The 25452-nt window shown below is 42.1% G+C and overlaps 1 protein-coding gene across 1 annotated transcript in view; it reads left to right on the plus strand.

Annotated features, from left to right (window-relative positions):
* The window catches only part of srrm3 (serine/arginine repetitive matrix 3), a 66335-nt gene extending 45985 nt beyond the window's left edge, over nucleotides 1–20350 (plus strand). Inside the window, exons 7-14 of the mRNA XM_063202234.1 lie at nucleotides 174–209; nucleotides 829–879; nucleotides 1414–1518; nucleotides 3956–4127; nucleotides 10519–10892; nucleotides 13156–13380; nucleotides 15646–15768; nucleotides 19857–20350. Coding sequence (XP_063058304.1) covers nucleotides 174–209; nucleotides 829–879; nucleotides 1414–1518; nucleotides 3956–4127; nucleotides 10519–10892; nucleotides 13156–13380; nucleotides 15646–15768; nucleotides 19857–20112 — 1342 coding nt within the window. The 3' untranslated portion in view covers nucleotides 20113–20350. The remainder of the gene's footprint in view (nucleotides 1–173; nucleotides 210–828; nucleotides 880–1413; nucleotides 1519–3955; nucleotides 4128–10518; nucleotides 10893–13155; nucleotides 13381–15645; nucleotides 15769–19856) is intronic.
* The last annotated feature ends 5102 nt before the right edge of the window (nucleotides 20351–25452 follow it).

Genomic DNA, 25452 nt, shown 5'->3' on the forward strand with positions numbered 1-25452 from the left:
ACCACATCATCGCTACAACATTACAACATTACGCACACCATCTTCTGCCTTACAAATTACAACTTGTTATTGATATTCTGAATTTAACAAACCTTAACTTTTATGTAGACTTAATAGATTTGAATATGAGACTGAAAGCACCCTCCTCTTTCTCTCTCGTGTCTCTCATGTAGGTCTGCGTCCGGCTCCAGGAGAAAGAGAAGGCACAGGTGAGCTCACATATCTGTCAATCAATCTCTCTCTCTCTCTATCTCTCTCTCTCTCTCTCTCCCTCTCAAGACAAGACATGTTGTAGGCATGAGGGAGCAGTCACCATGGAAACTAGGAGCATGCTTTGCCACTCCTTACTGTTGAGACTAGCCGCCCTCCACACTCCTCCTGTGTTACAGGGCCACTCCACCCCACCACAAACATCTAGTTCTATTTGCTGCCCTATTTGATCTGCTACTATGAGTTGTTAAACAGTCGCTGTATAGTTTTACCAACAAGCTTTTCTGTTGTTCCCAAATGTACAGGAATTTCACTGATACAATTTTGTGTATCAAAAGAAGTTGAACTGAAAATGCAAAGGTCCCTTGTAGATCTGAATATAGATGAGATAGCAGTTGACTCTATACACATAAGAGCTACTGTAGACTTTATTAGTGAACACCCTCTTCCTTCAGACTCCTTCAGCCCTACTACTCCACCAAAAATATTCCCCTCTCTCATTCTTTGACTTTAATTCGGCAGCCTGTTTGATGTGCTGCTGTGAAGTGCGCAAGAGACCCTTCAGTGGGTTTCAGTGTTTGAAGATGATGCCGTTGCTTTTTTGTTTCTGCTGCTCAGGTCTGGAAGCCCAAAGAACAAACACAAAGACAAGAGCAAACAAAGAAAGAGGTGAGGATTTTCTTTTTCTTTTTTTTGTCTGGGATTTCGTGCGGTGGTGGAGAATGAATTGTGCCTGGCCATGGCTCGCTGTGCGGCCCTTAAGAGCTGAACATTGGCATTCATTATTCAATTACACTCCCGCAATTAATCTCAATCGCTCCGTCAATAGAAATGTGCTGCACAGCATTAACATTCATCTCGGAAATGAAAAGGCAAGGCTGCTGCTTAGACTGTTTGATTGTGTGTGCGTGTGCGTGTGCGTGTGCGTGTGCGTGTGTGTGTGTGTGTGCATATGCGTGTGTGCGTGCGAGTGTCCTTTTCCTTATATGTGCGTGTATAGGTACAACTCTCCATTCATCTACTGTATATGAATGTGTGGGTGTGTGCACATCTCTAATTGTACTGTATGGGTGTGTTACGTGTATGTGTGTGTGTGAGTGTGACACATATGTACTTGTGTGTGTGTGTGTGTGTGTGTGTGTGTGTGTGTGTGTGTGTGTTGTCTGCATGTGTGTATGTCCATGTCCGTGTCCCGTGTCCCAGGTCACCAGCCGACTCCCCCAGCAGGAGGTCCCACAGGAGGGGCAGCTGCAGCTCCCGCAGTGCCTCCCTCTCCTCCGCAGGCAGCCTCTCCAAGTCCCCCTCCAGGTACTGCACCCCAGTAACCCTAGACATCTGGGCTCCTTCTAATATCCTAACTCCCCTCCTCCCTCGGGCCTGGGGTCTCGTGATGACGTCAATTAAGGACGGAAGTTTGTGTCAATATCTCTCAGAAGCGCACCTCATGCGTATTTTTTCTCATTTGCAAACTGGATGTTGGGGAATAGTCTTCCAAAAGTTGTTGTCAATAGTTTTGCAATAAAAGACGGGAGTTAGGATACTGGAAGGAAATGAATGAAAATGCATTCTATACAGAATGTCTTACTACCATCCCCTTCCTCTCATGTAGCCCCAAAGACAACACACACACTCCCGAACATACCAGAGATTAAGCTGATCCTCGTTTTCACAAGGAAAGTCAAATCTCTGCTGAATTTTTCCCTTCCTCCCCTGTAAGACCAAAGGCACCACCCATGTTCCCACATATACCAGAGCAGAGAGTGAGCTGATGCTGGTTTTCACTAAACATTTGGTCTATCTTAGGCCCTTTTCCACTGCCCGTTTTACCTACATTGTACGGCTCGACACCGATTTTCGATTAGTCAAGTATGGCACGGCACTGCTCGAAAACCTGCCCTCGTTTTTCGGCCGGCTGATACGAATTGAGCGGATATGTCACTGCCGTCTGCCGACTACCCAGAGTGTAGTGCTTCACCTCGCCCTCACCAGTGAGTCAAAAAATAATCATGGCAGCCACCTGATCAACTACCTTAGACACTAGGGGTGGGCGATATGACGATATTATATCATGAATCGCGATATTGAGTAAAATATCGTCTCGAATCTGCCAAAGTGGAGAAATCGTATAGATCGTCTTGCAGTGAGGATGTTTATTATCAGCATCAGAGTGACGTTTTCTCACTTGTGTTGTCTTCACTTTATTCTTTACATTATTGTATTCCACTTGTACACTTTATGAGAGTATCATCAGTGTGTTAACATTTTATTGACTGCAAATTACAAATTGCAAGTATATGAAAGTTGTTTTTTGTTGTTTTTATTTTTTGGATGGAAGATCGTGATAAAAAATCGATATCGTGATTTCATGTTAAAAAATCGTGATACAACATTTTTGCCATATCGCCCACCCCTACTTAGACCTCTCTTTAGTTTGACACTTTATTACTTTTATTAAAATCGAAAGCAGAAATCAACATTGTAGTAGTATCCACATATAATCTTGCTCAGACTATGTACAGCCTACTTCGATAGATCAGATATCTGTCGGCCTTATGTTAGTCAACTAGCCTAAGTAAAGTAATGCTACATGACAACGGCAAAAATGTAATTCCAACCATGCACGCAACTAGGGATGCTCGCTACCACATTTTTTGGAAACCGATACGAGTGTGAGTACATTAATGTCTGTACTCATGTTGCTGTATGAGCCAACTGATGCCAGGGAGAGCAAACACATCAGACAAATAGTTTGGCTCATCACCTGTGTTGACGTGTCCTGGCAGAAGCAATTGACGGCAGGTTTTTTGTTACTCTGTGAAGTCAGTACTGACAGCTTTGGCTTTCATGCAAATCCCTTTTGGTGAGTAATTATGGAAATTCTTGTCAGCACATATGGTTCTTCATAATTATGCAGATCAACAAATAATTTCAACTTATTCATCAGGTTTTGTCTCAAAATAGCATATGAACACTGACGTTTAATGACATCGTACACTATGACAATAATGGAGGAAGTTGGATCGTAACATTAATATCATCTCATTTAGCTGCCATTTGCCATCTTAGTAATTAACAAACTTGTTCAATTCCCAAATATTTATTCCATTTTAGCATTCCCCTTAAGGCAAGCATTATGCTTTTAAAATTGAAATGCATCCTTGAAGCATTTGCTGAGGAGTCTCATTAGTTTTAATGTGCAAATTTGCAATTTGCAAAAGCATACGCATTTGTTTTCCATGGCATGTAAATGTAATAAGAATCGTAAGTATAAAAGTCATTTTAGTCAAAACAGCTAAGTTGTAAAGAACTTTTTGGATCTTCGCCAAACCAATCAGACATCCACACGAGGAAAGCCAGTCCCTCAAAACTAAAACCAACCAATGCCAACAGTATTGGCATTCTTACCTTGTTTTTCCTCTATCCCTCTTCGATGTTATGTGGCACTGTGCAACTTAAAGGGGCACAATGTAGGCTGACATCGTTTGCGCTGTGCCCGTGGCATGCCTGTCTCAAAATCTACAGTCATGAAAAAATGTTGTTTAAATAAACTCGCTGTGAGAATATTTTTCATCACGGAATGCCAGCAGTTGATACAAATCTGAATAGGGTATGTAAAGTGATTTTTCGTATGAGAAGTGTTCGGGTCGCTCTGTCAAAAGTTGCATTTGGGTTTTCGGTACAGTGATTAATTAAACTTTTAATCCTATCTAGAGCCCCTTTAATTTCCTCTCCCGTTCCTTTTCAGACTGGTTGTGAAGCCGCGTCCTGAGGGCCACCGGTCCAGTCGCAGCCCCACCCCTTCCATCGCCGCCGAGAACCCCACCACCTGGCAGAATGGCCACCACAGCAGCGAACACGCCCGCAACGGCAAGGAGCACGCAGCCCACAACCACCTGGATGCAGACAAAGTGACAGATGTAAGTATACATACTGTAGTCTTCTCTCTTCCGCTCCACCACATTACCCCCTCTAACTCTCTCACACACACACATGCACGCGCGCACACACGCACACGCACGCACGCACACACGCACACACACACACACACACACACACACACACACACACACACACACACACACACACACACACACACACACACACACACACACACACACACACACACACACGTCTCTTGGGCTTGACCTACTCTAACGTGTGTTCCTCCTTGCCTCCATCTAGCTGACTCTGATGTCTCTGACCCAGCCATTGTCTGTGTTGGTAGACCTGCTTGCCATTCATTTGTGCTTTGGTTCATGCGTTTGATTTGTTATTTTTTTGTTTTCTTTTGTTTTCTTCTTTTGTTTTTCCTGATCGACTCAGCCAAAGGTTTTTGACTTTCTGATTTTTCTTCTTCATAGGATTCAGTAGATATCAGACAACCAGATCTGTATGTGGTTGTCTTGCATTTTATCTACATTCTCATTGGGTGATGAGTATAAAGAAGAGAGTACTGTGAGTAGGTCCCCAAGCCAGTACCCTGAAATCATCAAGTGACTGTATGTTTAGTTTGCACCAGTAAAGCAATCAGTTTCATACAGTGCACAACTATTAACACAAAATACTACCCTAATGAGTATGGAACCCCTTTTATAGAGAATTAGGAAATTAAATGTAGACAGTGAACTCTCATTAATATTGGGATAGCAACCTTTATCATTGTGGAAAAAAATAGAGTAAATGAACAAAAATGTCAGACATTTTTGTAGTGGGCAGATATGTTTTGTAGATTATTGGTTTCAGTGAAAAAGTTTAGATGTCCTAGTTATGTTTTGAAGGCATTTGGGTTATTTTTCCATGAATAACAAGCAAATGCCTTGTGGTTTGTTGATGAGCAATATTACAGATGGTTTCTGTGCCTTGTCAAGGGCAAAGCAGACTTGAAAGGATAAATGATTCATTGCAGGTCTGGTCGCATCAATAAGAAAATACCCTTGAAAAACAATCACGCTGAGTGTTGGCACCAAATTAGATTTGACACATCAGTAGATTAAACAATTTTGTTGTGTCACAGGAATACAGAAGTAAGATGTAATTTGTGGGTAGGACTGTCAGAAATGGCTGAATTTATGAGACGCGCTGAGCCTCTAAGACAATGTGTAAAATTCATGCATTGATCTTTTGATTGGCCATTCTTTTTCAATAGCGTAACGATTTATCTTCGTCTTCGTCTTCGTCTTGTTGGTGTAAGATGAGGTCAGTTGGTGTGATATTTTGCCACATACTGAGTTGCCTAAAAGATGTTAAGATCCTCATTCAAATGTCTCTGTTCCCTCCCTGTTAACATCTGCCTACGTTGGGTTCACGAAAGGGTAAGATGCTTCATTTTTGTGAGATGAGAAGTGATCCTCAACATCCACAATTTCTAATCACAGGTGAACAAAAACTTCAAAGGTGACACGCTTTGACACAAAAAAATACACCATGGCTAACATCTGAATGTGCTCTTAACCATTCCTGGGACAATCCGTCTTTTTTTTTTACAGCTGCCCTGTTCTCAATAGAGATCATTAAAGGACCATGTCGGTGGGATAAGCCTGTGAGCCACAGGCCTTTTTCAATTGAATGTACACTTGGTTTTCTTTAGTAGTCTCGTGTGTCATTGCAGAGTATTGGATTGTAATTTGGGCAAACTCTGAGTCCGTTTGCATGAGCTCCTAATAGGAGGTCTCAACTGGTCCCTCCCTCTCTGTCTTTCGTGTACACACACACACACACACACACACACACACACACACACACACACACACACACACACACACACACACACACACACACACACACACACACACACACACACACACACACACACACACACACACACACACTGCTTGCTTTCATCCATCTCTGTTTAATTTCGTTTGCCTCTATTGGTTTCTTTGATTGACATCTTCCCCATAAATAAATGCCCAAACTTTTCTGTCTTGTTTGTATGAAAAGCACTCACAAATGCTTGGGAACTGGATCAAGTAGGTTAAAATGGGTATGTCTTATCATTAGTGTTTTAATTTTGTATTACTTGTCAATGCAGTTGTCTGAAAAGCACATGTTCTGCTCAGTAATACTGTACTATAGCTTCCCTCCCCCCAGCCGCCAGGTTATATGACACAGCCCCTCGCCCCTCTTTTTGCTCTTGATTCACTTCCTGTTTCATGTTATCTTGACCTGCATGTGGCCTCTAGGTGGCACTGTCACTTTTGCCAAACTTCTCCTTCTCCCCCTTACCTGCCGGTAAACTACCTCTCTCACAGTCACGTCCAGATATATGAAGAAACAGCCAGAGAGGTGTCATGAGTTAATGCGTTTGTTGAAAAAAAGGAGCTCACTGATTTAAACCAATCGGGTGCTTTGGGGATCTATGGATTTAGCTCTGATTGGTTCAAAGACAGTCTTTTTGATAAGTTACTACTAATCTCATATGTTCTGATTCATGAGTCCTCTCTTTCTGTGTGTCTTGCGGGTAGCCCCCCAATTCCCCAACCAAAATACAATGGGATCTCACCTATGCTGTGGTCTTAGTGGTACTTGGGGGTGGGTGGTGGGGTGTTTTGCGGGACCTTGCCAAATGCTAACCCTGCGTGTCACTTCCGGGTTCTTACCAGACTGTAGATCTTTTTTTTTGCAGTGGCTCAATGGCTAGCACATGTGCGGTTTCTTGGTGTTCCTCACTTTTTTTACTTCCACATCTCAGTGTCTCTCCTCTCGTTCCTGTCTGTAGTTGTTCTTGATTGCGGAAATGGATATTTTCTTTAAATACATATGCTCACATTTTACTGAGTGCTGTGCTTCAATATCAAAACTAAATAGGACAACACACAACAGTGACATTGGTATTTTAAAGGGACCCAAGCCATTTGGAATCTCATCTGATATTAATGAATTATGTTGTACATATGTAGTCTAAAACAGTACTTTCTAAAATGCTGTACATTTTAATTTAAGTACTGATGCTGACCTATAAATTAACAAATGCAAAACATGCACTGCTATTATGAAGTTAAACTGCTATATGTACAATTACAGTATGTGCGAAAACTTTAAGCGGTTTCTTTTGACGTACAGATATCTATATATACGTATGTCATGCTACACATACAGTACGTATATGAATACATTGCTACATGACTGACCTCAGCGTGGCCAGCAAAACGATCCTCCAAAATGTGCCTGGGGTCCCTTTTAAATGTGCTGACTCTAGCTCTCCATCTTAGCAGCAACTGCCCCCCCTCTCCTTCCCTCCTTCCTCCCCTTCCTTCCTTTCCTCCCTTCATTCATTCGTGTTGTGTGTGATTTCACTCCTCTATTGTCCTGACTTGCTTCTCTTTCACTTTCTTTCTCTCTCCCAATTTCTCTTGGTCATTTTGCTCTTTGAGTCTGCATGCCCTTGGCCTCTCACCTTTCTGAGTAGCGACTCCTCTCTTGTACTGTATGATGGTTCTCATTCTGTCATAAGATCCTCCCTCTAACTCCCTGCCCTCCTCCTCTCCCTTACCTCTCCCATTGGATACAACCGTGGGTGCATTTGTTCAAGCGAAAAACACAGTAAAGGATGTAGATTTGATCATTAGTTTTTATTCGTTTTTTATATTATTTCTTATTCAATAACCTCTCTCTCTCTTGCGAGACCTCTCTTTATTTATTTGTTTTTTTTATTCTTTATTTTTGTTTATTGATTAAAACTCCCTCCCCATTAGTGCTGTTTGTTGGTTTGCTCCCTTTATCCTTAGTGTCAGGAGGAGTATTTAGCATTGATACTAAAAGAAACTCATTGTCTTTTTTCCATTTCGCTGCGGAGAACTTTCCTTTCCTCTCTTTTTTGTTTCATTTGTTTCTTTTTGTTTGTTTTTTTGTTTTTTGTCTTTCCTTTTTTCCTTATTTTGTTGAAATTGCATACGTGTCTGATTGAAATGGAAGGTAGGTAATGCTCTGCCTACGCACGTGGTCTTTAATGCAGATGAGAATGTGAGAAGCACCCTAGCTTGACTTCAATGTTTCTCTCTATCTCTCTTTTTCCGTTTCATTTATTTATGCTTTTAAAAAAAACCCAGATTACACAATAATTGATTTGTATCAGTAGTCTCTCTCAAAAAATTCCGACTCCTTAAATCTTTTTATTTTTTTATTTTTTTTCGGGGAAAAAAACTCTCTTCCTCAACCTCCATGCTGAAGTGTCCAGCACACTACCCTTCTCTCAGGTCCATGTCTAACCACCTCCATGAATATCTCTCTCTCTTTCTTTCGCTCTCACTCTCGCTCCTGGTCTTTGTCTTTCTGTTGCGTTGAGTAGAATGCATCCATGTGTGTGCTACATTTTCTGTTCTTTGGTGAAATGGTACGTTCGTCCTATGAGTTCACCATGTTTTTGTTTTTATTTATTGTGTGTGAGGGCCGTCTTTATCTCCTGCCACCTGCATCAGGAAGTGTTGTGTTCCCTTAGTGCTGTAGTGCTGCTTTTTCTGATCTGAGTGGAGTTTCTTTGGGCAGAGAGGAAAACGTTTCTGTCATCGTCGTTTTTTTAGAAGTCCACAGAGCAGTACCAGGCTGTCTCACTTATCTCATCAGAGACGGTCAAGAAGAACTATGTGGTTTCAGACAATGTTTGGTCTGAAAATTCTCATATATGCGCTATTTTTGTTTCACAGTATATTATCTTTGAACAACAAGCAATTATGTCTATGAGTGTACGGGCTTAGCCAAGTTGGCCCTATATCGCTTTAGCGAAACTAGCTTGCAATGCTGCGTCTTATTTCACATTGAAAAGAAAAAACATGTACAGTTCTCTGGAGACTAATCTAGGTGATCAGAAATTGTATTGAGCATTTATTGAACATTTATTGAGCATTTATTGAGTATTTATTGAGTTGCTTACACAAGTATTGTTGAATCAGACGGTACAGTAACAAACGTCTTCAAACAGCAGCTTGTTATCGTCCAATGTCATAGTCATTAGGTCTAGACAATTGGCAAATACGTACCAACAAATAAGGAAAACCCTAGAACCTAGAAGATGAACAGCCATTTGCAGACAGTAGAGTCAGCTGTATTTTTCTCTAGGAAGTAAAAAAAAAAAACATTGATTATGTTCGCAGGGTAGTTACACAAAACATTTCTGCGAGCCATGAAAATTGTATGATGAAATCTTTCCGATGTGAGGGAAGGCAAATAGCATAAAATACAAGCCTGCGTCTGTCTACTCTGAATCCGCCAACAACTCATTAAACTGCCTCAGCAACACAATAACAGATTTCACCCAACTCATTAAAGAAAGTAGGGCACTGAAGCTAGCAGTTTTAAAGCAGTCATAGTGACTTTGTAGACAAGTAGGCTGTGTTGGATACAAGAAAGGCCTGGAAAAAAGTACCTGAAAATGCATACTTACAAATGTAGGTATGTATGATTTTTTTTTTGTCAGCGTTTCCCTGCACATTGCAACTTTTTTTCTTTAGTTTTCTGGTTTTTGTTTTTCTTTGATTTATTTCCATGCATTGTCTCATTGAATCACTGGCAGGGAAGGGTTTTGTGTCTTTTTCTCTTGCATTTTGTGACTCTAATGATGACCTTATGTTGCCCCACTTTTCCCTTTTCTTCATACCTTACCTACTAAAGGAGGGAATGCCACTTTATTGGTAAGTGGATGTTAACCAAAAAGGGAGTTAAACAGAGTAACCATTTAAAAAAATCAGAGGAAATGGGTCGCTGTTCACATCTCACAGCAATTTTCTGCAGGAAAAAAAAATCGACAAGCAGAAGTTACTCTTCAGTAAAAAGACGATTTGTTTTCTGATTCGACTGATTCTATTATTGTGGATCTTTATTTTGTTCCTTCCATTTCTGTGATGTTCTGTCAAGTCGTCTATTTTTTGCGTTGGTTTCACGTTTTGGTTTTTTTTAGCCATTTTCTAAAAATTGAAGACGTCCTCCTTTTCTACTCTACAAAAAAAAATCTCTATTGCTTTCTATCCTTCCTCTCTCTTCTCTTCGGCCTAAATTTGTTTCACAGTTTTACATTGTTTCCCTTCTTCCTCTTCTTATAATATTTCCTTTCGTTCTTTGGGGATTTTGATTTCCTTCGACTCATTATGGTTTTGCATGCCAAGTATTGCATGCGCTGCACCATAGAGAACTGTCTATAAGCCATACTGAGAAAATTAGATTTTTTTTTTTTCCTTTTTAGATATTTACCCTTTTTGGCAAATGCACCATAGCGCTTCCTCTCTGTGTCAAAGACATTCTAAGGCCCTTTCTCTTTCTTTTTTTTCTTTGTTTGTTTTTATTTTTTGGTTTTGTTCGTTATGGTTTTCTGCGCAGAAGCTCAAAGCATTGGCTGGCTGCTCGCCGAGCCTCCAGGCATGCCCGTCATCCTCATCACCCCAGCTGAAGGATGCCAAGGCCCCGGGAAGTGCTGTGGGTAAGAGTCCTGGAGGCCCACCCCACCATCACCACCACCACCACCATCATCACCATCACCAGGGGCCCATGGCGGGAGACACGCCTCACGGGAACAACCAGCAGCAGCAGCAGCAACCACAGGGCTCGGCCAAGCCCTCCACGGGGTCGTCACGGAGACGCAGGGGTCGCCACCGGACACACAGGAAGGCGTCCCATTCGCCGGGACACAGCTCCGACTCCGCCCACTCCCAGCACAACATGGCCGCCAAAGCCAAGAGCTCCCACCCAAAAAAGTAAGAACACCGACTGTACAGTACATGGCACTAGTGAAAGACTTTCATTTAAAGCCATAGATAAAGATAAATATTGATGAAATAGGCTACACTCTTTTTCTGTTACTATTTTACTACGCAGTACAGTAAAAGAGTAGAGTGTAGAGTAACTTTTATTAACTAAACTTTAAAGGACCAGTTCAGTCAATTTCAATATGCTGTTGTATTGCTCACGCTACACTTGACTTGTCAGTACCCGGTGATGCCACATTTTTCGGCTAAGCCCTTTGAGAGATATGAGCTATTCTAATGGGGGCAGCGTTTGTTTAAAAAAAAAATGTATTAACATAGGCCTACTCCAAATATTTTCCCATTAGTACCGCTGTTAGCTAGTTGTCTGCTGATGTTGTATAACCTTTCGGATGTTTTTGGGAATAAATAAAAATGTTTTTTTGAAATGTAAACAAAGCGCTGCCCCCATTACAATGACCAAGATCTCGGAAAAGGCTGAAGAAGAAAAAAAAAAACTCAGGTACTGACAAGTCTAGAGTAGTGTGAGCATTACAACTGCATGTTGAAATTGACTGAACTGGTCCTTTAACTTTAATTTAGCTAAAATATATCACAGCCTCAAATAAAACTTGCCCCTTATTGGTGAATATCACCCACTATCACACTTTTCCCCCAGTTTTGATTTCACTACATCCAGCTTCTGGTTGGCAGCCTAATGAGACACTTCATGTTTTACTCAATTTGCACACTGAAGATGGCACGTGCCGTCGTATCTATACAATTACAGTATATCACGAAAGTGAATACACCCCTTACAGTTTTTCAGATTTGTGAGTATATCTTTTCATAGGAAAGCATTACAGAAATTTCACTTTGACACAATGATTAGTGACCTTTTAACAACATATTTAACCGCTTAAATTTCTTGTTCACTCAGAAAAAAACTAAATAAAATTAATGTTTGAACATGTACTCACAAAAGTGAGTACACCCCAGATGAAAATCCGGTAGAGAAGGGGCTATGTTTGCTAGAATCGTCTCGAAATGAAACGAAATGAAAAGGGATGAAAAGGGAGGTCATCAGTGGGCGTCTCAAACTTTCTTTGCATTGAACTTTTACATTTTGAGTCTGCATCTGGCTTAAATAGATTGGTGTGAGATTTGAATGCAATCCTATGGAGAATATCATGATCTGCTTCAGTAGTCACAGTGCATGTTGACATGCATGTTTCTTTTAGGTGTATTTCAGATTACCAATGTTGACAGCATCCATGCATCCCCAAACCATGTCAGTCCCACTACCATGCTTGGCTTTTGATAGGATACACTTTTTTTGTAAAACTCACTTGTTTACCACCACACATCCTTGACACCATCTAAAGTATATTTGTTTATCTTGGTCTCTTCAGATCACACAACATGGTTCCAGTGATCCATATCCTTGGTCTGTTCATCTCTCTTGAGACCAAGATAAACAAATTTGCTTTAGATGGTGTCAAGCATGTGTGGTGGTAAACAAGTGAGTTTTACAAAAAAAAGTGTGTCCTCTCAATAGCCAAGCATGGTAGTGGGACTGACATGGTTTGGGGATGCATTGATGCTGTCAACATTGGTAATCTGAAATACACCTAAAAGAAACATGCATGTCAACATGCACTGTGACTACTGAAGCAGATCATGATATTCTCCATAGGATTGCATTCAAATCTCACACCAATCTATTTAAGCCAGATGCAGACTCAAAATGTAAAAGTTCAATGCAAAGAAAGGTTGAAACGCACACTGATGACCTCCCTTTTCATCCCTTTTCATTTTGTTTCATTTCGAGACGATTTGAGCCAACACAGCCCCTTCTCTACCGGATTTTAATCTGGGGTGTACTCACTTTTGTGAGTACATGTTCAAACATTAATGGCTGGATTATGTTTTTTTCGTAGTGAACAAGAAATTTAAATGGCTAAATAAGTTATTAAAAGTTCACTAATCATTGTGTCAAAGTGAAATTTCTGTAATGCTTTCCTATGAAAAGATATACTCACAAATCTGCAAAACCTGTGAGGGGTGTATTCACTTTTGTGATATACTGTAAATAACATTTTATGCAAGGTCCGTTTTGCAAATTGAGTTGGGCATTTGGGCCAGCATCGTCACAATCTATTTGAATAACACTTAACGTTCTGTTGCTCACAAATCTTAGAGATGCACAGCATGTCCTATTTGCTTTGTGCTGATTCACTGGTTCACCACACGGGTTCCCTTCCTGTTTTGCCAGAACAAAAGGGGCTCATTCGTCCAGGCGGCAGCACCGCGAACGTGCCCACCGCAGCTCGTCGCCATCTCCATCTCGGCACCGCAACGCATCGGGCCGCAAGAAGAGCAAGTCAGGAAGCAGCATGCGGCAGCGCAGCAGCTCCTGGAGTAGCCGGCATTCCTCCTCGCCCAGCGGCTCCCACGCCGCCAGCAAGGCATCGCCACATGCCCGACAGAACAACTCCAGGTAGACCGCTACATCACACTATTAGCAATTCAGATACCCGCCAACAAGGCCTCACCCCAGCCCTGACAAAATATGAGCATGGTACCTCATACTTAAACTTATCGCAACACGCTATGGTTATGATGATTTGAGAAAGGTAGAGGAGAAGATTGTGCACATCCCAGGAAAAGGTGCAGGACAAAGGCTGACTGTAGTTTTCTGGATTATGTTTCGACCCCAACAGTCCTCATCAGATTCTCCTGAGGTCGAAATGTAATCCAGCCGTGAAATAATAGAGGACAGCAAGAAGGACAGCAAGAAGGATTTTAAGTGTGCGGACTTCTCACTCCGAAAACTTTGAGATAGTTTAACACACAGTATCAGTAGATGCACTACCAGCAAGGCCTCGCCCCACACCTGACAGAGCTCCATGGTTACCTTAACGCTTCCTCAATTACTTTACATAACTTAAACAAACGCACCAGCAAGATCTGGCCTAACACCATGAGGAATGTCCTACAACATGTCCTATGACATTAACGCTGAATAAACCTTATTTTTCACCTTCTTCATGCGTTTTAGAAAATTTTTATAACAAATCCTTTTGTCTGTGTTGTGGGTGTACCTGTATGTAGACGGGTCATACCAGGGTCCTTCATCGTAGGTCCAAGGGCCCATCAACTCCGCTTGCGACTTATTATTCAACTTCTTCATGATGATCTTTGTACCAAATCCTTTTGTCAGTATTGAAGGTGTAGTATGTAGGCGGGGTATACCACGCCCCTGCACCATAGGTGCAAGGACCCGTCAATGCCGCTTGCGACTTCAATTAACCTTATCTTTTTCCATCAATCAGCCTACTATTCCTAGCATAGTTATTAGAGCTCTACCTCCACAAACACGCCTCACTGCGCCTCAGCTCTCACTTCTTGGCTGCAGATGGCTCATGTCTAATGAGCAACGTTCCCCTGCACCTGAAAATCATTTTGATGTAGGCCCAGCGAGGATCATTTTCAAATGATAATGAAGGCTGTTCTTGCTGTTTGGTGTGACCCACTTGTGTGTGCTCAGCACATTTGTAAGCATGTGCACTATAAAATATTTCAGACATGGCAGTAGCTTTGTTAATATGAAAAGCGCCTCAGACTGTTTCATTTTTTTAAAACGGTAGTTTCTCCCTTCAAAGAGCACTTTCATTACACGGTTGAACTTTACGAGCACTTTGAGATTTTTCTTAAAAAATAAGTCACCTTGTTGCCTCGGTGCGGAAAAAATGAACTCATATTTTGAGTAACTGGGTCATTGAGAGAGATTTGGCGGAGTTTTGGGACCCCTTAGCTTGAATGAATTTATGACACAGAAATCTCACGCTTACTCCACGGGTAGAAAGGACCTCTAGTAGTGTGGGTGTTCAACGGCCAATGTTTTGTTGCATTGCCATCCATGCATCCATCTAGTCCCCTTGACCTCATAATAAGCCTGCCGTCACCCCCTTTAGTGTGAAAACGTGAAAATAAAATGGGCTAGTGCTCCCATATTAGAAACTGAGAGCTCAGCTGCTTTCTTCTCAACACCTTCCCTAACCCATAGTAGTTCTCATAGTAGTTCACTTTGTCCTTTGTGGCATTTTTTTAGTGCAGGCTCCTGAGATTGAAATGCAAGCAGTGTCAATGACAAGTGCGCTCTCCAAATGTCGTGCTGCACCGTCTTGCACAGCACTGCTTAGCATTCCGTTCAGTTGCGACGTTACAATTGAAAATAAATTAGTCAATCTGAGTAATGCACAGAGGTTGAAAAAGCGCTGCGCCACGGGACATACCCAGGGACTACGGATGAAAATGAAAAATTATGCAAACCATGACATATTTACACTGTGTATTTCATACTAATATCTTTGAATATGCAATCACTATTAAATGAGATGAATACATTTAACATATTAGATATAAATCACTAAATAAGTCAAATTGGTGCCGTATATACATGCATTCAGCACAGTAAATACAGTACACATACATGCAATACATACTGTATACACTACATGCATGGATGCATACATACTTTGTACATACATACATACATACATTCATACTACATGCATGCATGCATTCATACATACATACATACATACATACATACATACATACATACATACATACATACATACACACATGCATACAGTACACACATGCATACATACGTACTACATATAGACAGACATACATACATACAAAATAAACCAATAAAAAAGCTGTAATACATTAATAAATAAACCTGTTTTTGCAGGGACAGGGACAGTGCGCACCATTCGGACGGTGAGCGATCACGACGGCGTTCGCGGAGCTACTCCCCGATCCGCAAGAGGAGGAGAGACTCCCCCAGCTTCATGGAGGCGCGCAGGATCACCAGGTGAGGAGACACTACACTCTACTCACTTCTCCTTGACAGGATCAACGCCCACATGCACGACATACTACATTACATTACACTTAGCCGACGCTTTTAATCAAAATGACTCACAGATACAGTACGTATTACAGGGTATTGGTTACTGTCCCTGTAGCAGTGTGGGGATAGGGGTCTTGCTCAAAGGGACCTCAGTCATGGAGGGAGGAAAGCAATGAGTGCGTTTACATGCAGTTCAGTATCCCGAATATGAGGCTTATCCCGGTTATGATCATATTCGGGATAAGGTGTTTATATGCGCACAGAACGTTATATCCCAGTCTACATTCTTGCCCGTTATAGAATTCTCTTCAAATGCGTGTAGCCTGGATACCAGCAACAGCGTTCCATGGGAAGCCCCTGTATTCGGCATCAGGTGTATACATGCGTCAGTATCCCGGCTTCTTTCGGAGACCTCCACCTAGCATATCCCGATTTCTCAGTATCCCGAATAAGGGCTTATTCGGGATACTGAAGTGTTTATATGCGCAAATGCAAATTCGGGATACTTAATATCCCGATCATATTCGGGATACTGAACTGCATGTATACGCACTCATTGGTAATGGTGGGGATCGAACCTGTGATCTACAGTCCAAAGCCCTAACCATTACACCATGGCTGCCCAAACATGCATGTACTGTATATGTTTGAAAGGAGAACCTCCGGAGACACTCAGATATAAATGTTTGAATTCTATTTAGAAAGGTGCAAAAACTGTCGTTTCTTGATCGAAGTCCGACCTAGGTTGTGAGGGACTGAAGCACTTAAACTTCAGCTGATATGTATTTATGGTCTACTCCAGTGTTTCCCAACCTTTTTTGTCTTGTGTACCCCCAAGCCTTTTCGTTGTGCCATGAGTACCCCCTAAGCCAAGTTCTATATCGCTTTCTCTATCCCAATGTAACTAATCTCAATATATTTGTTAAAATTACATTTTTCCAAGTACCCCCTGCAGTGTGCTCGCGTACCCCTAGTGGTACACGTACCCCTGGTTGGGAAACACTGGTCTACTCTGTTATGTTGATTTACTCTCAGACTTTGCAGAGAATGAGCACATACTGTATAGTACATAATATTGTGTCTTGCATGGAAATACTGTACATACGTATAGTACAGGCATGGAGGTTAACCAGATGACGATGTATTTGTTCAACACAACAGTCGTACACCTCTGAAGCTTTGCAGAGACACATACAAGTGAACAGATGGGATCTCTTATACAGCCATACACTCGCAAAACATACACACACACATTCTTCTTATTTCTGTCTGTCCCTATCACAATGTCTTTTATGATTGATTCCCCTACCTGTCTCTCTATTGGTTTCTCTCTCTTTCTCTTTCTCTTTCTCTTTCTCTCTCTCTCTCTCTCTCTCTCTCTCTCTCTCTCTCTCTCTCTCTCTCTCTCTCTCTCTCTCTCTCTCTCTCTCTCTCTCTCTCTCTCTTTCTCTCTGTCTCTCTCACTCTCATACACACACACACACACACACACACACACACACACACACACACACACACACACACACACAGAAAGATTTCCGCTGGTGGTAGTGAATTGCAGGCATGACGTCATGTGTTCACAGTTGAGCCTTGGCTCCCCTCTGGGCTCTCATGCAGCATAGATGTGCTGAGAATGTGTTTACGCCTTTGCTGCCGTGAAACCTGACTGCACACATGAGCCATCCCCATTCCCCATTCACTCGCCTTCAGATGCCAGCACCAGAGCAACACTGACCCCTACGGGCCAAGTTTGTCAATGCAATGATGTGAGAAAGTCGAGGGCCTGTTTGTCATCCAACAAGGTGCAAGCAATGTGAAACATTTTAAGATGTTTTTTTGTGAATATGTGTGTAACCCATTTCTTTTTTCATGAATATGTACCACAGCCATCAATGTCAAGTAGTCCTATTGCCTTTATGTTATACATTTGTATCTACATGTAGGGTAGGGTTGCCAACCATCCCTTGAAATACGGAATCATCCCGTATTTGTAAACAAAAGTACGGTTTCTGTATTGAGCAGAAATGGGACACGGGACGTTAAAATGCACAAAAATGCAGGAAATTACCTCTAAGAAACACAACATTTTCTGGGAAAGGATCCCCAGACCCCCGCCAAAACGAACTGTCCTGTATTTTATTCTTTAACAGTTGCCACCTAATGTAGGGTGTCAAAGTTCTATATTGATGTACTGCCTTGAGCTGATACTTACAGTAATCAGAGCCAAACACGGTTTTGAGTGGCTTGTTTTCTGCTCACTGTGACATGATAAACTCACAACACCATACTGTAGGTCATCATTTCTTGACCCTGGCTGGTTTGAAGAAAGGAAGGGTATTTTTTAACACCGGGGTTTTAAAGTCAGGGGAATTGTGTATTGGTTGATGTACTTAGAAAGGCTGGTGACATTTGTTATTATTATATATTGACTTTTTCTATCTACAGAGATGTAACTGTGTGTTATTTGGTGTGCTGACATTTCGATGGTGTGAGACATGGCGCTCACTCTCTCTCTCACTCATTCCTGCCGTCAAGGGTGCCAACAGGAAGACAACAGATGGAATGCCGCTGAGCTGAGCCACGAACTTACGAGGTTACCCTGGTAACTGTTGCTGTGCTGCAGGACTCTGTGAGCCGAGCGAGTGCTGCTGTCCTCCTGAATCTGCTTGCCCAAGCAGCTAATGCCCAGCTAGCCTCCCCTGAGTACTTGTACAGCTCGCCCGCCCTCTGTTTCTCTATCTCTCTTCCTTCATCTCTCTCTCTCTCTCTCTCTCTCTCTCTCTCTCTCTCTCTCTCTCTCTCTCTCTCTCTCTCTCTCTCTCTCTCTACCCCCTTTCTCTCTCTCTCTCTCTTTCTCTGTCTACCCCCCCCCTCTCTCTCTCTCTCTCTCTCTCTCTTTCTCTCTCTCTCGCTCTCTCTTTTCTACCTTTCTACCTCACTCTCTGCCTCTTTCATTTTCCCTCTCATTCTCTCACTCACTCTTCTCCGTCCTTGCACCTCGCCCTGTTTTCACTACATGATTGTATTTCTCATTCATTGTGTTCATAACACCTCTAGAGAATCTGTTGCCTATGTTCACTAATGGTGACACTGACAAATAATACAAATCACACAGGGTGCAATCTATCCTGGATTTCTGACTTCTAACAATGTCATGCTGCGGGGATGGGATCACGAGTCACTTTCCTATTGCACTGGATATGACGATAACACTGGTGTGTGTGTGTGTGTGTGTGTGTGTGTGTGTGTGTGTGTGTGTGTGTGTGTGTGTGTGTGTGGTAGTGTGTGTGTGTGTGTGTGTGTGTGTGTGTGTGTGTGTGTGTGTGTGTGTGTGTGTGTGTGTGTGTGTGTGTGTGTGTGTGTGTGTGTGTGTGTGAGTAGGAGTCTGCACAAGTGTGTTGCACAGGGGTGCTGTGTGTTTGTGTGTGCCACCGTTTGAGTGATAACCTCTCGCTTCAGTCACTAACCAAATGCTGCTAATCATCTTTTTCAGCTTTTACTTCAGCCTGACAACTAATTTCTTTCGCAAAGACACCAGCTACCATGTCCTCGCCTCCTTAATGACTGAACAAATTACCGTAAATTAAATTCCAAGGTGAACTGACATCCATTGGATTTTGACCTTGTAAAGTCCAAATCTTTCCAAGGTCTCAAACATTCTGGTTTAACATGCTGCTTTTTCAATGGTTAAATAACTGTATATTTTATCATTGTATGTATTATAATGAAATGGATATTATCAATTGAGGACATTTGTTCATTGATTAAGGAGGTGGTAAGGCTTTAAAAGTGTTCACCTTGCAAAATGATTGTCTAATTTTATCTGTATCTTTTGTCTCTATCCTCCCTTTCGCTTAACTTCTCTCCCTCACACTCTCTCCTTTCCTGCCTCCTCTCCTTTCCTCCACGCCCTCTATCATCTTTTCCTCCCTTTCTTTCTCTTCCTCCCTGACCCTTCTCTCCATCCCCCTCCTTTCCTTTCCTCCCTTCCATCTCTCATTCCTCCCATGCCCCCCTCCTCTCTGCTCCTCTCCCCGGTCCCCATATAGCGCCCGTAAGCGGCCCATCCCCTACTACCGCCCCAGCCCCTCCTCCTCCAGCTCGGGCAGCTCCCACAGCAGCTACAGCCGCAGCCGGAGCCGCAGCTACGACAGCTACAGCAGCTACAGTCGCAGCCGGAGCCGGACGCGCAGTCGCAGTCACAGCCGCAGCCGCAGTCGGAGCAGGAGCCACAGCAGGAGCCGCAGCCCCAGCCAGGCACACAGCTACTACAGCCGCAGCAGTTACGGCAGCCCCGGCTTCTGACCAGCAGCACCGCACGCAGAGGTGGAGGAGCAAGGGATGAAGGGGGAAAGGCAGGAAGGAGAGGGACAACTAGAGAGAAATAGGGAGTGGGAGAGCAAGAGAGGTGAATGAGTGACAGAGAGAGCTGAGAGAAAGAGAGAGACAAAGGGAGAGAGACAAATACAGAGTGGAAGAGCGAGGTGAGTGAGGGCTGAGACAGAGTGTGAGAGAAGATGAATCTTCTAATCTTCTTCTAAAGCAATGTTCTACATTTACCATTAATATTTATTTATTTATCTATTTATTGGTCATAGAGAGCAGAACTATTTTAAGGCCTTGGTGAAGGTGTTCCTGTCCCATTCTTAAATTCTTCGAACACCCACGGACCCTCTATCGAAACACACTATCCATCACCCCCTCCTCCTAAGGTCTACTGACCCCATGGGAGTCCTGTCAGGCCTAACCAAATGACAGAGACTGTTACTGAGACAGAAACTACCACTGGGGCAGAGTTAGCACCCAAAGCGGTGACAGAGGTTTTGGGGAAGAGTTACAGTAGCTGCACTAAAATCTTAGAATAATGCAACAGGCCTCGTAATCCACACACTAAATTATTCTCACTTGCTGCTGAAACAGAGTTGAGGAATTGTAACTCAGACTTGAACTGACTGTTTTACAACGAAAGCCCTGATTCCTTCACACATACCAAATGGATAGGTGACACACTGAAGCCCGGAACAAGTTCCAGGTCTTACTTTTTGTCGTACAATCAAGAGGAATAATATATAAATAATATATGATTTAATAATGAAATACATTCGCGAAGAATAGCACTGAATTCAGCAAGGGCAGGTAATCACCAAATAATTCTCCACTACTAGAGAAGCTCTATGTTCTAAGAGTTGCTTTTTTGTTTTCTCTTCACTCTGTGGCGATGGGATATTACTATGACAAGGAAAGAACTTGTTTGACTTCACTGGCACCTCCCAACAGCACCACTGACATGTGGTCTATGAAGGAAGGAAAAAACACTTGGATGGAGATCTTTTGGACGAAAAAAGGAGTATTTTTTAACACATGCAGAAGAAGTACTGACTTTGTCCGCCGCTTTGTACAGTATGCACCATCTGACTTGTACAGTGTGCAGCAAATACGCCACTCGACCTAATCTGTCTACAGAGACAGTGTTTTTTTTTAAAGGCTGGAGAACAAAAAAAAATCAAAAGTGTGTTCCTTTGGACTCTTCCTCACTGGGCTTCGCCTACTAAGATTCCTGGGAGAAATTGAAAAAAAAAATCTGGAAAGACTGCAGGGGGAAAAAAAGTAGAAAGAGGTGCCCCAAAGACTGTTGTTTATTTATCAAATATCCATCATGAACAAAAACACACAAACAAAAAAATCGAACAAGTAGATTTAGATCACGGACTGATTATTTATTATTAACTTTATTGAAAACGGTTTCTTTTTTTATTTTTCTTATGATTATTGATGAGAAATGTACCATACCCATGTGGTCTGATGGTGCATATGGTCTGCTTTTGAGAAACAGAATGGAACTGAACTGCAACGTTGAGGCTGTAAACTATGCACTGTATATTTCCTGTTATTTTGAAGGCTTTTTCTTGTGTATGTACTGGATAAGACACAGCATGATGCACCCGAGGTGAAACTGCCGCTGCTCCCGTGCAAAAAAAGTGATCGAAGAGCCCAGACAGTGTTAGCCACCTACTGTACCCCCCCAGGGGCCTGGACAAGCCTTCTCCCAGCAACAACTCCACTCAAACATCTGACTCTGACACTCAAACACAACCTACAGTAGAAATATGTTCTTTTGGACCACTGTATTATTCACCCTATTATCAGTCAGTTACACGGGTGCTACCGCGATGCTGGCATTGGAGCTCTCACCAGATTACCGGTTTTGTATTGGAGTCCATATACTTCAATAGCGACCATCGACCAGAGCTAGCAAACCAGAAGTTCTGTGAAAGCATTGAAACGATATGAAATGTCAGGGACTTAGTAAGGTGGATTCCTTTGCTGTGGTCCAACAAAGACTGTCCAACAAGACTGGCTTATAATACTTAATATAACATTGGGTGGTTACTGGAGAACCTATGGTTCCTGGTGGACCTGAACCAGATGCAGCTGGAGGACTTATTGTATGGTTCCTGGTTCTGGTTCCTGGTTCTGGTTCCAGCTGTGGTGAACTCTCGATGCTGTGGGCTGCTCTGCACACGCACCTGAGCAGCACACACGCCCCCACACATGGAACTCTCTGGCTGATACACATGCACTTCTGTGGGGCTGCCTTTGTTTTCCAGTCCATGTTTATTATTTATATCAGTTTATTTACAGTATGGCTTGTTTATTTATTGTTGTTTATTATTATTATTTATTTATGTATTTATGTATGTAATTTATTTATGTACCTATCTTATCTATTTATCGACCTTCATTTATTCACTGAAAGAATTCCACAATGTGAAGTGGTTTGTGTGTTTAAGCAGCAGACCAGTATGATGCTCACTGATGTTGCATCCATAAGCTTTTTTTTGTTTTTATATAACTTAACTCTTGCTTCCTTTATAATGCAAGTGAACTTAATTAAGGAAGGAAGGAGTTGGATAGGTGGAACGGTTAGGACATGCCTCTTTCCTTTCGGCATCCTCTGATTGGTTAGCATGGATGGATCTTGTGATTGGTTAGTTTGTAGACTCAAAAGGACAGACATGCTGTCATCAATGCATCCCTGTATCTCTGTGCAGACAGACAGCTGACTCTGGAGACGATCATGTTGAAACAGGTGACTCATTCACTCCGGAACTTTCTGATGGTGCTGGTTTTGTAGCAGCTGCTGCCACATATACGTTCTATGGCTGCTGCACAGTTTTAATTGATCCAAACAGATCACACCCTTGCCTAAACATAAAAGATAATGTGTGGGCTTGTCCAAGAGAATGATGTGTAGATTCAAGTAAGTTAATCAATGAGGAAGTATCAAAAGTCCACAACTAAATTTCTGTAGTTCCATCCCATGAGAGCCTGGTGTGAAAGCTGCTTAGGTTGCAGTTGCTATGGTTGGTCTTTGTTTTTGACTGCAGTTTTGAAGCCCTGCCTGCACACTGCTGTTCCTTGTCTGGTTTCCTGGCAACCAGCTTTTCCTGTGTATTTCACAGGTTCAGCAGCTTACGTACATACATGACAACGCTCACTGGCTCAGACAGTTACGCTAAGTTGTGATCTCTACGCACTGATTACAGGGAAATAACACAAAAACAAAATGGAACTGTAATCAGGGATTCCTTCCTCAGTCTTCCTACCTATCAGTCAGATACTCCTCTCTTGATTTTCCTGTGTTACACTGATGTAATGTAATACAATGCTCAACTTTGCATAATAAACATACAAATCTGTTCAGAAATGAAGTACCAAGCCCTACCCTTGGACTTGTATAAAACCTAATGGATGTAGTGTACTAGTTATTATTATACAGAACAATAAAGTATATAATAATGCTCAAATGCTTCTGCTTGTTTGTCGTTTTTTGTAATGTGTAATACCTGCGCCTTCCTCAGGGAGGCATTAGGGTCTCTTTTCAGTCAGCAATATTCAGTCAGCTTGTCATAATACTTCTAGATACTTCCACACACTTACTTCTAGGATCTGATTCCAGTCAGCAATATCCAGTGAGGGTGTCACGATTCTTCTGGAATCTAGAATGTTCCAGTGTTAAAATGACATAGGCCTATCTTTTTTGATTGCCCTGAGTTTTGAAATATGAGAATTAGTTTACAGTTTTTCTTGATTGTTTCCACACAATTTCTGATACTTCACACACAATTCTGAAAACACATCACACATTTCCCAACTCCTCTGACCAATGTCACTATACTATAAGCAGAATTCATTCTTTACACTCAAATTTCAGTTCTACAACACACTTTTCACAAAACACTTCACACAATTATCTGGATTTGGACACAATTTTCATGAAGAAAAGCGCTGGTTTTCTCATGGAACACACTGTCATTCATAATACTAAAATCAACTGCCATTCTATGTTCACTTCCTCATCACATGGACAAACTCTCTTCATGCCTGTTTACAATCTGAAATCATCTCCCCATAAGGACACACAAACATGAGTGGATGCAGTGAGAACACACATTTGTTTAGTTTTTGATCACTTTCATGTGGTTACCCAATATCTTACAGTAAATTAGTGCATTTTGTCAATGTCAGAAAAATATGTAAAATATATTTTTTGCCACACGTCTGTGTACTCTGAGTCTAAAAACAATATTACAGTAACCCTGCTCAGTAAATGGAACACTGAATAAGATAAGGTCTACTGTGTGTCAAACTGAGTATAGAGTTTTACCATATGCATATTAGTGTTCAATGGTTCATATGAGTGTGAATTAAAAGGATGCTTGTGTTTGTAATTTGAGAACAAAATTGCCTTTTTTAGAAGAGAGTACATCATTTCGAGACAAGACGGTCATTTTTCAGGGGTAGTGAGGGGTTTTGCCCATTGTGGGTGAGTTTTCTGGATTTGTGTGTAGAGTTCTGAGAATTCGAGAAATTATTCCAGAAATCATAAGCAATCGAGAAAAACTGTAATAAGAACTCTTAAAATATTAAGGTAACATTTCATGGTATGTATATGCGTCTGTATGCATGCATTAGTACTATCATTTAAGTGTGTGTGTGTGTGTGTGTACATTTGTACGTTTGTGTGTGTCTCTATGTGTCTATTTGATCTTCAACTTCAACATTGAATGCATGTGCATGTATGTGTGTGTTTGTTTCTGTTGGATAGTAAGCCTGTGTGAGGGTATTGGCTGATGGTGGGCACTGGTGTGGTGTGGTGTTGTGTTGGGCATGGTGCCATGCTCCTTTGCTCTGGCCCCGGGCCCTGGTGCCCTGTCCCTGTCCCTGTCCCTGGCTGTCATCCCTCATCTCCGATTGCCTGACATGGGGGGGATAATGACACTGTCCAGCGCCCCTGCCATTCTCATGCCCATGGCAAGGCTTGCTCAGCAGCACACACATACACACACACTGTATACGATGCACATGCACAAGACACACATACATACACATGCATACTATACCGTACACACACACACACACACACACATATCCATTCTCTACAGTACACACACCACACCCTCTCTCTCATCTTCTCTCCGCTCTCGTCCAGTTATATACATGTATATGGTAATTGGAATTGCACAGAGGCTCAGTGAAACACACGGCTATGTGACAGTAGCTATAGCAGTGTCAGCAACCTTGTGCTCATCAGCAGAAAGTACATGGGATGAAAGGACATTGGAGACATGGTGTACTTTTAAG

The sequence above is a fragment of the Engraulis encrasicolus genome, chromosome 7 (genome assembly GCF_034702125.1).
Source record: "Engraulis encrasicolus isolate BLACKSEA-1 chromosome 7, IST_EnEncr_1.0, whole genome shotgun sequence".
Taxonomy (NCBI): Eukaryota; Metazoa; Chordata; class Actinopteri; order Clupeiformes; family Engraulidae; genus Engraulis; species Engraulis encrasicolus.